This window comes from Peromyscus californicus, unplaced genomic scaffold (genome assembly GCF_007827085.1).
Source record: "Peromyscus californicus insignis strain IS unplaced genomic scaffold, ASM782708v3 Scaffold_9__1_contigs__length_137607984, whole genome shotgun sequence".
NCBI lineage: Eukaryota > Metazoa > Chordata > Mammalia > Rodentia > Cricetidae > Peromyscus > Peromyscus californicus.
Window position 1 is genome coordinate 96,381,576 of NW_026294617.1, and position 14,762 is coordinate 96,396,337.

Below are 14,762 nucleotides of genomic sequence, written 5' to 3' on the forward strand. Positions count from 1 at the left end.
GTAGTAACTATGTCTGGTAATGCTGCCTGAAATGGCATGACTTTTCTAAAGTCCCTTTATATCCTAGTTTGTAACTTAGGTGCTCACCAATTCTTATGGCAACTTAACAATAAAAAAGATAGATCTTGAAATTTATATGTCCCATCTAACACTCAGAGTCTAATCCCAGCTTGTTATTTTGTTTGTTTGTTTGTTCATTTGTATTTTTGTTTTTGATTCACAGTGTGGTAGAGTTAAGTCATTATACAGTAAGATGGTGTTAGGAATAGCACCATGAGGGTCAGGCCCCCAAAGTGTAGTGCACTGAACTGTGGGCCATGGACGTTCAGGGGTAGGTGTCTTGAACAGGTACACATTCTCCAGCTTCATAACCATTAGCATTGTCATTTGAGAGTAAAGAAGAAATGAGCTGGTGGAAAGTGAGCGAGAGGACCCGAAGGTCATGACAGAGGATGAAAATAGCACACGAAGAACCCCAGGCAATCAGGAGTGAGAGACAGAGATGTAGTGCTTGCTGATTCTTACACTATGAGGAAAATTGCAAGCTGCTGAGACACAAGGGCAGTGGAAAGCATCCACACCAAGAACGCCAGAGCAGCGCCACACCAGGGACAAGCAAGAACAAGCAGCAATAAGTCATAGTCACAGGGACTGTATTTAAAGACATAGAAACCCTCCCAGCTTTCATGACCATAAACAGGCTCTGCCTTCTCCAGCAGAGCTTCAGGTACAAAGGTCTTATGGTTGAGATAGGGTCACTCTGAAGACTCAGTGCCATAAAGATTCAGATAGAAGGGACTGTAGGCAGCCTGGGGCACTCTATAGAGTTTCAGGATGCCATCGGGTCAAGGGGCCTCATGTAGTTTCACTGACTGAGGGATACCAGAAGGCTTTCTGCAAATCCTCCTGTTGTAAATATATATATATATATACACACACAAATATATATATATATACACACACATTGATGTTTTGTTTCTATAGCTTGTTTTGGTTCCATAGAACATGAAGAACATCTGGGGTGTAATACTGACACACAGCTAGGTAGCCTTCATTTTTGTCTCTGAACACAAAATTTGAAGGGATTCTCTAGTGTCTCAGACTCTGTGTTTACAGATCAGACAAGGAGGAAGACAGTTCTAACCATGCTGACAAGCAGTTAAGAGGAACATATGGGCGCACTATAGAGACAATCATTTACTAATTGATTCTGGGCTGAGGACCATGGGACCCTTGGTCCCAGAAAGCTTCCATGAGGGATGTTAAGCAGGCACAAGAGAAGGACATTCTGGAGATGGGGGGGGGGGGACAAAGGGAGGGGATGAGGGAGGGAGGGGGAGAGGGAGAAGAGAAATAAGAAAAGGCTTTAGATGAGAGAGAAAGCTATGTGTCTGTAGAGAAAAAAGCATACAAATGACCCTGTGACATTTTGTACTGCCTTAGGCACAGAAAGCCTCTGAAAAACACACAAATAAAGGGATAGAGGTGGAACTCTGTGGTGAAGCCTTTGCCTAGCAGGTGTAGTGTCCTGGATTCCACCACTAGCAGCCTAATACACACACACACACACACACACACACACACACACACACACACACACACACATTCTTTGCTTTTATATACATTATATTTTATACATACAGTGTGTGTTTGTTACGTGCAGCTTATAAAACATTATCACTTTTTTAGGAATAAGGATCATATCTTATATATCTTTAAATCTCTTTTGTCAAACACAATGTATAGAGTTAAAGATAGTTATTGTTCATTTGTCCTGGACCAAATAATTTTATCATACTATTTCCTTCAAATTAAATAGGAAGAAAAAAAATCTCTGTTGATTTTGGCAGTGTAAATTCTCTCAATTTGACACCATTTCATGAATGGCTACAGTATACCAGGTGCTGGTCTGCATATTCTGAAACAATCTGAAATGACAAATTCTATGATGATACCTTTCAGTGACATTTTACACCCATCATGTATTTTGTCACTTGGATTATGTTCTGAGTCTACTTCAACTTCCTGGTTTTATCACTTAGGTGCCCAGCATAGGCCAACTGCAATAACACATGATCAACGAATACTTGCTAAAAGAATAGATCCCATATTGCCAGAAGCCCCTCACACTTTGCTTTTCCATGTTAGTTCCCTTAATTATTATAAGATGTAGATGAAGTTATGACAACACAGTATACCCATGATCCAATGAACATAGTAAACCATAGAGTTTGGTATAATTTGGCCAATGTCTATATCACTGCAAAGATTATATCTAGCACACTCAAAAATTTCTCTATTCCACTCCCTAGTTACTCTTCCGCTGGTGCTAGTCTTGAGTCCAGCACTCAATGCTCTGCTTACCATTGTGTAGAATTTCATATAAATGGACTCAATGCTCTGCTTTTCTTTGTGTAGAATTTCATATAAATGGACTCACATATGACATGTGATTTTCTTCACTTCCTTCACTCAAAATAGATTTTTAGTCACTGCTAAACTGTGGCGTGATTCCCTGGTTTGTTTCTTTTTGCCTCTAATTACTCTTATTAGATGGATACACACTACACATTTATTCACTCACGTTTGAATGGTATGATATTGGGGTCATTTCCAATGGAGAACTCCTTTGAAAAAGTTGCTAGAATAACTCATGTGAAAAATCTTTGTTTGAAACGAAGTCACCATATCTTTTGAATATATAGTTGAATGGAATTTCTGGATAGTTACTAAGCATATGCTTACTTTAATAGCAAACTACCAAGACATTTCCCAAAGTAGTTGCACAACTCATAATGCTTAAGTTAAGAAAAATCATTCGAGAAACACACATGATAAGACTTAAGTCCATTTAAACCATCTCCATGCCAACACACAGTCCTCAAATTCACTAATACCTTTACCTCAGTGAACTCTGCCCTAGTTTATTGACACAGAAAGACAAATTTGTCTTCTTTTCCTATTACCTTATACTTACATCTGGTCTCACAGGTATAAATGAAGCTGGATCCTTTTATAGTTCTAGTTTACAAGGGATGGCTGAATCTCACTTTAGGGAGCAATTTTGCTAAAGGAGATGATGGTTTAGAACATGATAATGGGAAAGAAAATTAAGAAGATGAAATAAGCACTCAGATTGATCTTCCGGGCCCCAGTTCTCTCCATCAGAGAAGTAGACGTAATAAAAATGCCATACAGCTCCTGTCATGTCATGTGAATTAAGACTTAGGAGTTTCTTAGTGGAAAACATTTTATAACTGGTAACATTTTTCAGTGAATTCATTGAAATGCCATCTTCTAAGAAATCCATTTTGAAAAGAATCATACAGACTGAAAATTACCAGGTAAATTGGGAAGAAATGTTTCTTAAAGTTAAAAACCTCACTTGTAGTTTAGCTTCTCAAGAAGTGCACAAGGCCTCACTCTGGGGTGCTTCTCTTTTAAGGGGGTCAGGGGTCACACCACTGAGATCTGCAACCAGTGCCTGCCAGATAGCAGAGAGGGCAGCCCAAGGGCCTATGAAGTGGAAGGGCAGACCCTATGCCCAGAGAGAGTAGAGATATAGCAGTTACTAGACTTAGAATCGAATGGCTTAATTTAGAAACTAAGCTTTTTTTTTTTTTTTTTTTTTTTTTTTTTTTTTTTTTTTGGTTTTTCGAGACAGGGTTTCTCTGTGTAGCTTTGCGCCTTTCCTGGATCTCGCTCTGTAGACCAGGCTGGCCTCGAACTCACAGAGATCCGCCTGCCTCTGCCTCCCGAGTGCTGGGATTAAAGGCGTGCGCCACCACCGCCCGGCTAGAAACTAAGCTTTACACTCACTGTTGCAGAGGGAAAAATGATGCGAGGTGCATGTGCCACACTAGATCTTCTAGCTTGTACTTGGTCCTTCTGTGGGGTTTGTAGGGAATTCCCCAAGAGAAGATTCACTGTGTGAAGACACTAGGCTCCTCTCAGTGTAGTTGTCCCTTCCTCCCACCCTCCCTCCCTTGATGTCTTCACTCTTTTCACTGAGACGGAGTTTATGTAGCCCCTGACGGGCCTGGTATACACTAAATAGCCAAAAGTTGTCCTGAACTCATGGCAGTCCTCCTGCCTCACACCTCCCAAGTGCTAGATTGTATGCATGCATTGCCATCTATGGCTCCCATGAAAATTGTCATGTGGGCCAAATTTGGTTCTCGGCTGCTCTTGTCCTCTTTGTAGCACTTTGTAAGTGTACCCTGTAACTTTGGTTCACATGGTACCCTTAAAAGCATCATTTACTCCCCAGGCCTGTCACTCATTCCTTAAGGATGTCAGTGCCTTTCGGCTGATGATGTCACTTACATGTCTGCCCCAAGGTAACATGCTGTTGATTAGAGCACTTTCAGGTGCTCATATGAATAACAAAAGTGTTAACAAGCATTAAAATACATAACATGTACACACATGCATGCAAAAATACCAGGTTCTCCTGTAAATGAGCTTGGAAGTTAAGGTCAGAGATTGGCATCGATACTACCTATAGAAAAAGCAACAATAAAAACTTCCTAGTTCTACTAGATTTTATGTTTATTAGATTTGGGGAAAGAAGCAGTAAGCTATAGTTTCTTTTAAAGTGATTGTCCATTTTCTTCAAAATAAATTCTGATTCATAAAGCATAGTTTTAGACTACATGCTTTTAGAATACCTTTTATCATGAAGTACACCTAACTGTTTTTAAATCCAGAAATAGCCAAGTTTTTTTTATTACTAGTTGTGTGTGTGTGTGTGTGTGTGTGTGTGTGTGTGTGTGTGTGTGTGTGTTATTATGTGCATATATTTACATGCCCACAGAGGCCTGAATAGGCTGTTGGATCTCATGGAGCTAGAGTTATGAGCTGCCCAATGTTGTCACTGGGAACTGAACTGGAGTCTTCTCCAAGTATAACAAATACTTGTAATCTTCCAGCTACAATCTCCTCTGACCCAAACTTGGATTTTAATAGATATAAAAAGAAGTAAATTAAAAATATACCAAATTCCCTTTTTAGGAAATAAGAATGAATTTATCCTGAGGCAAATAGATGTTACTAAAGCCTGGAAACATAGCTTCCTGTTAAAAGAGGGAACATGACCTTTAATAGCCAAAGGACAATGTCACAAATCCATACATTCAACAAATCCATGGAAGTGGTCCTTAGGTGAGCTGTAGCCACAGAGGGATTCTGTGGGTTTCAGATGTTATCTTACAGCATCTTTAGCCTTGGGGGTTGGTTAAGGCTAGAGGTCTGCTCAGCTTAGCCAGAGGTTTAGCTCACTGGAGAATGTTAGGTCAAATACAGTAGTTAAGGTAAATGGCTACTGAAGGACAAAAGAGAGCCTAAGACAATTTTGGTAATAGGTATTACACCAAGTTTGTTATTAGTTAATTCTTCCTTCATTGCCACAGCACATGTATTTTGGGTTCCCAGAAATTGAAGCTCTTTTTTTTTTTATTTTTGTTGGGTTTGATATTATCAGCTATTCAATTCCTCCTAACAGAAAATAGCACCTGTTCCTATTTTTAAGATCTGGGAGGAGAAATTTTCAGAAAATATGTAAATAAGACTTCAGAACCTGATTCATTAAGAAAGACAAAGTTATCAAATATCAAAAAGCTATTCAGAAGAATGGGAATGTCAAGGCATAGAAAAGGACATGATATTTAGAACTAAATTTCATATTAAAATTGTGAAAAAATGAGGGAAGTATGAACAGTTACCATCCATCCTTAATTCCCCAAAATAGATACATTTGTTTGATTATGTTATTAATCTTGGGATTTTTGCTGTTGTTGTTGTTGTTCTATTGGAATATTTACACAATCATGTTGGTCAGAAATTGCTTTAAAATTCTCAAGCTTTCAAATTCAGTTTTGGCTAGCTATGGTGATTACTCCTAGCTGGCTTGGATGAGATTGAAGATGAAAAGAAAAATGTGTCTGAATACATCAACCTCACGGAACTATAGGAAGGTCAAATCATGCTAGCTCAAAAACGAGGAAGATCATTCAATGTGATCACACTTATAACAGGACTGGATATCTTTAGGAAACTAAAAAACTTTCAACAAATTCCAAATTGCTAATCAGTGGGTACCAGACACTTGCTTCAAGTAGTCTTTGAGTAGAAATCAAACAAAAAAAAAAAAATCTCTGACAAATATTCAAAGTAAATTATAAATACATGGTGGTCAATAATATCAAAAGTCACATAGAAGCTCTACCGGGTTATTAGTGTTTACTCTATTGGAACTGAATACAATTTAAAGTATGTTTTCGTAATTCATATCAGACTACCTTCTTATATTAGCCTATTCAAGTGATCTTTAAGTTATTGTTCAACTCTACCTTAAAGAGTGCTTTCACAGAGGACTTGCAATTCATATCTGGAGTTACTGTCATTTCTAGGCTAAGTCCCATGGAAATTCATAACTTAGAAATGAACGTCGCAGGGATGCAACTGCTATCACAATACCAATGCAGTGGCCATAAATATTTCATGAACATTGCATGGGCCAGGGCATATCTCCATTTTCATGAGTTAGAATTTGTACAGCTAAGTCTCCCGATTTTACTATTCATAATGCACAGTATGCCCCACAGAGCATTCCGTATAGTGCTTTTTTTAATATTTATGTTTAATGAAGAAATTACTGTTCTGAAAAGTGAACAAGCCAAGCCAAGAATTTCTTGTTGAAAGTCTTGAGTTTGGCTCAAATGAAACAACAATCAATGGAAATGACCTCACTGCAGTCTCTCAGCATAGAAACAGAGAACTTTTAGAGAAGTACAGGGTGACAAGTCAAAGCATGCTAGAATCAAGTGAAAAGGTTCCTGTAAAGGTTATAACATTAGAAATTTCATCTGAGACAAACTTAAAAGGTTAAAATACCAAAAGCAACGTCTTTTACACATGAAAACATTAATTACAAATGAAGTACTTGCTGACTACTTTATAGTTTAAATACACGACGGTATTTTCTGGTTTTTCTTTTATCAAAAAGTTTTTAACTTGCTAAGATAGTATTACCAAGTTTGATAATGAATTGCTGTTACAATTTTTAAGCTAATTCATCAAATCATATTATCAGCACTTGTCAAGAATAATTTTTTCATTCAACGTAATAATAATAAAAGCTTGAAAAATTGCAGGCAGTAGACATAGGAAAATGTCTATTTCTTGTTTTCAAAAAGGAACATTTTGATATTTTATTTCTTTTATTTCTCATTTTGACCAATTCTTTGAAATAGAGGAGTGTTGTAAACCCTTCGCTTATCTTAGTAATACCTAGAAGAAAGAGTAAGCTAACATCACCGAGTAGCTCCTCTGCAAGCCAAGGATGTGAATCCATCTTAGCATGAGTATAAATTGCATTCTGGTGGATGATTAAGTCACAGCGTTTCTTTTGAATATACTTCAGCAAGAGTCTGCCTTCTCTAGTGAAAACAACAGATTTCACGTTGGATACCATTCACCAGTTCAAATATTTGTTTAGGTTTCCAACAATGAAGATAGTAGAAATTCTATAACTTTTCCTGAATTCCAACCATATGTTTATATTGTGTTTCTGATACCATTTAACTGAAAAATGAGAAACTTTTTCCCTGTTTGCTTCTTCATAATTTTATTTTACAAAGAGTCCCTTAAGGAATTTAACCTTTCCAGAATGGATTTGCAGTACACCTGAATTGTGCTTGCCTTAGCTCCCTGATGTATTTAGGAGTCATGCTAAGGAGGAATCTGAGAAGTGTGTCATGTAGTTTTTGGTCAGCTCCACTCATCTTGCACATGCTCAGCTCTGATACTGTTTGGGGGCACATTTTGATCACAACTCTTTAATTGGGTTCTATATTTAACTGACCTATTTGAACAGGATCCAGAGCTGGTGAGGAACATCTGTCGCTGGGTTAGGCAAGCTGTTCGGATTCCATTTTTTGCCAAGTTGACCCCAAATGTCACCGATATTGTAAGCATCGCAAGAGCAGCGAAGGAAGGTAAGAGCTGGAATTGCATCAGTAGCCCAGTTACTAATGCTACCCCAATGGTGCAGCCATGCCAAAGCAGACACTTTCTACACACAAATATGTATGCCTGTACTTACCTTTTAAGAAACATATTGCATGGACCACTTGGTTTCACAGATGCACAAGACATATACCTAGCTTTGAAAAACAGAATCCTATTTTGCACATCTTAACACACATGAAATATGAAACAATCTACAGTCCTACCGAGAACTCCAAAGTTGAGGGCCTCAACATGTACAACTTAGTAACAGCTTTTGCATCTGTCTTAAGGTTGAAAAATACAGCTATGTCCACTTTGAATTTACTTTTTTGTCCCTTGCATTTATGAGAATGAGGCCCAATTTCTTCCACACTTTAACTTGCAAAGACACTGTAAATTACCCAGAAACTTGCACTGGTTGGAAAACCTTCACGTCAATACACTCATCTAATGATTAAGAGATTGAAGCTGCCGGGCGGTGGTGGCGCACGCCTTTAATCCCAGCACTTGGGAGGCAGAGCCAGGCGGATCTCTGTGAGTTCGAGGCCAGCCTGGGCTACCAAGTGAGTCCCAGGAAAGGCGCAAAGCTACACAGAGAAACCCTGTCTCGAAAAACCAAAAAAAAAAAAAAAAAAGAGATTGAAGCCATGGTAATTAAAAATTAAAAAAAATATATATCTAGCTTCTTTTTTGTGTGAGTTTTTCGAGACAGGTTTTCTTTGTGTAGTCCTGGCTGTCTTAAAACTTACTCCATAAATCAGGCTAGCCTAGCACTCACAGAGATCTCCTTCTGGAGTGCTGGGATTAAAGGCATGTGCCACCACTGCCTAGCTTTAAAAAAAGTATCTAACATTTAAGTGTAACTGGAAAAGTCAAATGAATGCAGACATTTGGGAGGAGGAAATTCAGGATTGAATGGGCCTGAATGGGTTTCAATCATCCTTTCTTCAAGATCTAAAGACAAATGTTCACATGTTTTTTCACAGGTGGTGCAGATGGCGTTACAGCCACCAACACTGTCTCAGGCCTGATGGGATTGAAAGCCGATGGCACACCCTGGCCTGCCGTGGGCCTTGGAAAGAGAACCACATATGGAGGGGTATCAGGTGGGTTTTGATCATTCCTTGCATTTTACTTCATTAGATGTTGATAGAAGCCATACGTTAGGGGCAAGCAAGAGTTTCGTGTGTTTTATGATCTTCGATTCCAACGTCACTCATTATTGGTCACTTTCCTAATTGCTATGGTGGGACAAATTAACTATGAGGCTACAGTGACTATTGGGTGAGATGAGAGAATACCAGACAAGGGCCATGCTGACTCCCTTCTCCTCTGACCTCTGCTTTCCTTAGAGTTTTTCAATACTGTGGCTACATTGCCCCTTATTAGTGAAAGCAAACACCATAGCCTCTTGAGAGAAAAGGTACCTCAATTATAATACCTTTTTGATAATCTTAAATCAGTTCCCACCCTTCTAAACTCTTAATATTTCCGTCATCTTTAAAGCACCCTGATTTCACAACTCAGAACTATCCATTAAAGCTCAATATTTAACTTTAGCGATGAGACATGGGGCTGACCTCACAAGTTTTCTACTTCTTTTTTATCCTCTTACACTTGAATCTGAAAAAGAGAGAGAAGTTTACTTCCAAGGTCCCTTCTGGTCTGGTCGCCCTCCATACTCCGTTGCTGTGACAACATGAACTTAGCCTTGCAGAGATGATGCCTTGAGGTTCTTGACTGTACTGAAATGGGGGTTAGTTTCCTTGGTGATAAAGTGGTAAATATACAGAAAGCAATGGTGCTCCACAATTCCAGAAAGGCATTGCTGAATCAGACCAAAATGTACTTTCGGAAGAGGCAGGATTGACAGCAAAATCCTTGTCTATGCTGAAGAAGGCTGCAGTATAGATGAAACATGTCCATGAGCCAAGGTAAAGCCACAAGGACATGGGGCTCTATTATGCTTAAAACTGAATGCTCAGGCCACCATGTGTGAAGCAGGAAGACTGACAAGCAACTCCTGAGCTATCAAACAGGGCCCTAACTATTACTGTAATGTGAAATAGCACAGGCTGTGTTAGCAAGGGTCCTAGAAAGAGTCAAGAGACTCTGGAGTTGGACCTTAACGTGTGCTACATTTTCTGTCAGCTCATTTCAGTTTTTTTTTCCAGTCTGTCATGTTGACAGCAAGAGAATAAAGGAGGTCACAGAGGGTGCTGAGCATTAAAAATTAATAAAAGAACTATTGAGGTAGTATTTTATATAAGTAACACCCCATTCACGTTTTCTCATTTAAGCTGCAATTTCTGAATATTTTCCCCTGCTATAACTCAGTCTAATAAAACTATGAAATTACAGCATTAGAAAGAGTCCTTCATGTTTCAGTCTTTAAGCATACATACACTGAACACAAGCTGTACCTCAGGGCCTGTTAGCATTTCCAGGAAACTCCATTTCTGAGATTTATAAATACATATATAAAAATTCACTTGGGCTGTAAGCTCAGCTAAGCTGGGTTGGAACTCTCATTTTAAACAACAAAATGTCCCTCACATTTTTAAAGGGCTGTCCTTCATTTCTAATATGTTCTATATTAAATTCATCCACCCTATACAATCCGTTTTGAAAATAACCTTTCTCCATCTGAACAAAACCAATACAGTCTTTCTACTTTAAAGAAATGCTTATTGTAGTTTAAAAGTAATAGGACCAGGATAGCAGCTTAAACTCACAATAAGATGTTCTAGGGCAGAAGCGAGGGCTGTGGCAAAGTACCCTCAGCATACGTCATACAAAACCTAGCCTTGTAGAACTGATAATACTGGTTTCAAATTTCAGCTAAATGCTTTGCTGCTCTCTTAGATGTGGTTGTCAGAACTTCAAAGTCTGATCCAGTACAGAAAATCACACAAAATATGCTGAATATTTCTACAAGTTGAAAACAATGGTCACCACACATGGCTAATACCATCCCAAGGGTTTTCTCAGAACACCAAAGTGTCATTTTTTACACCTATTTGTCTTTGGATTTTATTAAGAAAAGCTGACTAATAGTTGGAATGGCCACCATCCTGCTGGAGAAGGGTGCTTTCAGGATATTTTCCAGTTTATTATTCAAACTTTCTATTTTGTTCAGAATACTCTTCCTGGCATTGAGGAAAAAAAAAGTTATGTGTTGCTAAAAAGAGAAATGTTATCAAGAGAAATTAAGTTATATACCTGGTGTATTTCTACATTTCCTTTTTTAAGATGTTTAATGTTTTATTTAATTATTGTGTGTATGTGTATCTAAGTGTGGATTTATTCGAGTGAGTGCAGGTAACTGAAGAACTTAAAAAAGGTTATGCAGTTCCCCAGGAACTGGAGTTTACTGTGGTTGGAAGCCTCCAAATGTGGGTGATGGGACCACTCAGCTCCTCTGCAAGTACATTATAGGTGTACTGAGCCATCTTTCCAGGCCACATTTCAGTACTCTTTTAATTTTTAAAAAATTTTTATTAGTTCTTTGTGAAGTTTGTATAATGTGTTTTGATCATATTCATCCCCTCCCAACTCTTCTCAGATCCACACCCAATCCACCCAACTTTGTGTGTGGTGGTTATTTTTTTTGTTTTAATCTATTGAAACCCATTTGTGCTGACCAAAACTTCCCAAATGTATGGTCTTCCCCTGGATCATTGTCTACTTACCAGGCTCTACACTCTTGGAGAAAATGAACTCTCTCTCTCCCAACAGCTTACAGTTGTCAATAGCTCCTTGGCTATTGTGTGGTACAGGCTTTCTTGCCCACCTAGCCTCTCCATGCTGGAATTGGTCTACCTCTAGCCTGCATAGGTTTTATACATGCTTTTGTACCCATTATGAATTCATATATGCAGCCACCTTGCTATGTCAAAAAGACACTGTTTCCTTGGAGTTGTTTATTGCAGCCTCTGGCTCTTTAACCCTTTCTGCAATGATCCCTGAGCCTTGGGACTAGGGGCTGTAGTACAGATGTTGCATTTAGGTAACAAAGGGCATTAGTGTCCATTGGGAAGATAGACTCAGCTAAAGAATTGCAATCAAATTGAGTTGTTTCTCATATGACTATTTCAGATTCTACTGCACTGGTTTTCAAATATTGTTTTACAATCATGTATATGCTATAAAATTAATTTTAATAAATTGTAATCAACATAGTTTAGCATTTTATTTTTAAATATGCATGTGTGCATGTGTCTGTGTATGAGATTGTGTGCCGTAGTTACCACAGAGACAGAAGTGTAGAGTCCCTTGAAGTTGGAGTTACAGGCATTTGCAAACCTCCTGACAAGGGTGCTAGGAACTGAGCTAAGGTCCTCTGAAATGACTGTCACCTTTCTGGCCCTGGCAATCAACATTTTAATAAAATAAAATTAAAAAATAAAATAAAATAAAATTTGGGATATTTTGTAATGCTTTACACAGAGGTGTAGTTAAGTATTGTTTGATCACGTTCTTTCTGAATTGTACATGTACAATGAGCATGTGTCCATCATGGTGTGAAATGTGTTTGCACTGTGGCTCATGTCAAAATCCTTTGAGGTTATAATGTTCAGAGAAAGGTACATTTCTTAAATAAAAAAGTCAGAGGGCCTGTAAGAACGTAATGTCTACTTGTTGAAGTTTGAAATACATTAGGAAAGTGATTTAGTACTCCATTCTAAGGACATGTCCACTGCCTTACAAATTTATAACCTGCATGTTGTCCAAATGTTCTTGGATGAGTGGAATCAGAATGTAGATGGAGCTCAAGCACACAACCTAAACTCATAAAGGAACGACCGAATAAACAGAAAGTCAATCATAGGAGAAGCACCTGGCAAGATTCATGCTTGTCGGAGGAGTCCACCAATGGCTGACTTATATAGATCAGGTGGTCAAATGGTGAGAACAGTCTGAGAAGAAATCATGTCCAATATACATAAGAAATATTGTCTTGCCGGGCGGTGGTGGCGCACGCCTTTAATCCCAGCACTCAGGAGGCAGAGCCATGCGGATCTCTGTGAGTTCGAGGCCAGCCTGGACTACCAAGTGAGTTCCAGGAAAGGCGCAAAGCTACACAGAGAAACCCTGTCTCAAAAAACCAAAAAAAAAAGAAAAGAAATATTGTCTTGAAACTAGGGTAGCTGATTAAGCTCTGCATTTTACAAGTATTTCTGTTTAAATCATTGATATGGAGTAGGTGGGAAGGTTCAGAGAGTAAAAGCATATATTGCCGAGAACCCATGTAGTAGAAGGAGAGATCCCACTGGTGGTGCTGGTGGTCTTCTGACCTTCGCATGTGTGCAGAGGCTCTCAAGTCCCGTCCCTATATGCATCATAAGTAAATAAATGTAAAAAAAAAACATAATTGATTGTAGTGACTAACTACTCTCTACTCTTCTCTGGATAGTATAGAAAATACTCCTAAGTTCTTACCAACTAATGTTCTTATTTCTAGTATGTAGGTAGGAAACTTGTTATATCAAACAGTAGCTAGTTCATGTATTACCACACAAGGAACTGGATTTTGTGTGTGTGTGTGTGTGTGTGTGTGTGTGTGTGTGTGTGTGTGTGTGTGTAAATGTGCAAGTGTGCAGAAGGAGAAAAAAATTTATTGATGTTTATTTATCTAATTGGGAAAAGCCCTATATGAATTCTGTACCTGAGTGGATAATTTTTTTCTTACATTAGATTCATTTTTTTCTGGTTTTATTTTAAAATTTTCACTATTTTCTAACCATGTTTCCAAATAATAAAAGCATATTAGTGCACCCACAACTCAGTGATTACTATCACTCATCTGTATAAATGGTGTCACTCAGCTGTGGTGGGATATTGTCACACGAAGTTCTCCCTGTGGGTAAGCTTCACTTAGAGACGGTTAAGAGTGAGTCCTACATGGCATCAGCTAAAGCTATGTGTTTTTTACAATTGACATTGGAGGATAGCCTTTGTTCATTTGCAGAGACATAGGAAAAAGAGTAGTTGTGTTTCTTTCAATGGTTTTACTTACTTGAAGACATTTTCTTTCACTGTTCCTATGCTTTTAGTTTTTCTCATTCTTGAGGAAGAGCATATTCCTTAGACTGTTTTGTTTCATTCCATTCCCTGAATGTATGTTGTCTGTCACACATGTAAACATGCACTTAGGGAAAAGTTATTAAATTTCCCTGCAGATGGCATTTTAAATAATACTTCAGGCTTAGAGAAATTTACTTCCAAACGGCTTAAAAGCAGAATCATTGTTTTGAAGTATTTTGTTTGCCAGTTTTGTTGTGATTTTCCACAAAATGGGAACTCCTTATTTTAAAATTTTGGATGCTTGCTTTAAATTTGATTATGTATATATGTAATTAAAAAAATAGCACCTACCCTATTTTATATTAAACCTAATAAGCTTGTATTATTGATTCCTGAATAATTCATCAAAGATGGCTTTCAAGTCTGACTTTTTAGCCTTAAAGTGCTAATCATGAATACAATATTGCAGAAGATGTGAGAAGTGATTTTGTCTTTCTCAGGAAATGATGATGGCAGACCCCATAGATTCTCTTTACAGTCTTCAGGTGAATAATGCATCATTTGAAGTCCCACTATGTGGACGTCAATTTACAGCTGTATGACTCATAAATCATTTTCACCATAAAAACTACTAACCAAACAAAATACAGGGCAAAAATTTACCACTAATTTGTACCCTTGTGATGGTGTAGAACTAAGCATACACAGTGTTTCACTGAGGAAAC

At 38.1% G+C, this 14,762-nt stretch overlaps 1 protein-coding gene across 2 annotated transcripts in view; it reads left to right on the forward strand.

Moving 5' to 3' along the window:
• The window catches only part of Dpyd (dihydropyrimidine dehydrogenase), an 849,077-nt gene that overhangs the window by 623,464 nt on the left and 210,851 nt on the right, over nucleotides 1–14,762 (forward strand). For both annotated transcript variants that reach the window (XM_052730491.1, XM_052730492.1), the window contains 2 exons: nucleotides 7,877–7,997; nucleotides 8,997–9,116. In XM_052730491.1, the coding sequence (XP_052586451.1) occupies nucleotides 7,877–7,997; nucleotides 8,997–9,116 (241 nt within the window). The remainder of the gene's footprint in view (nucleotides 1–7,876; nucleotides 7,998–8,996; nucleotides 9,117–14,762) is intronic.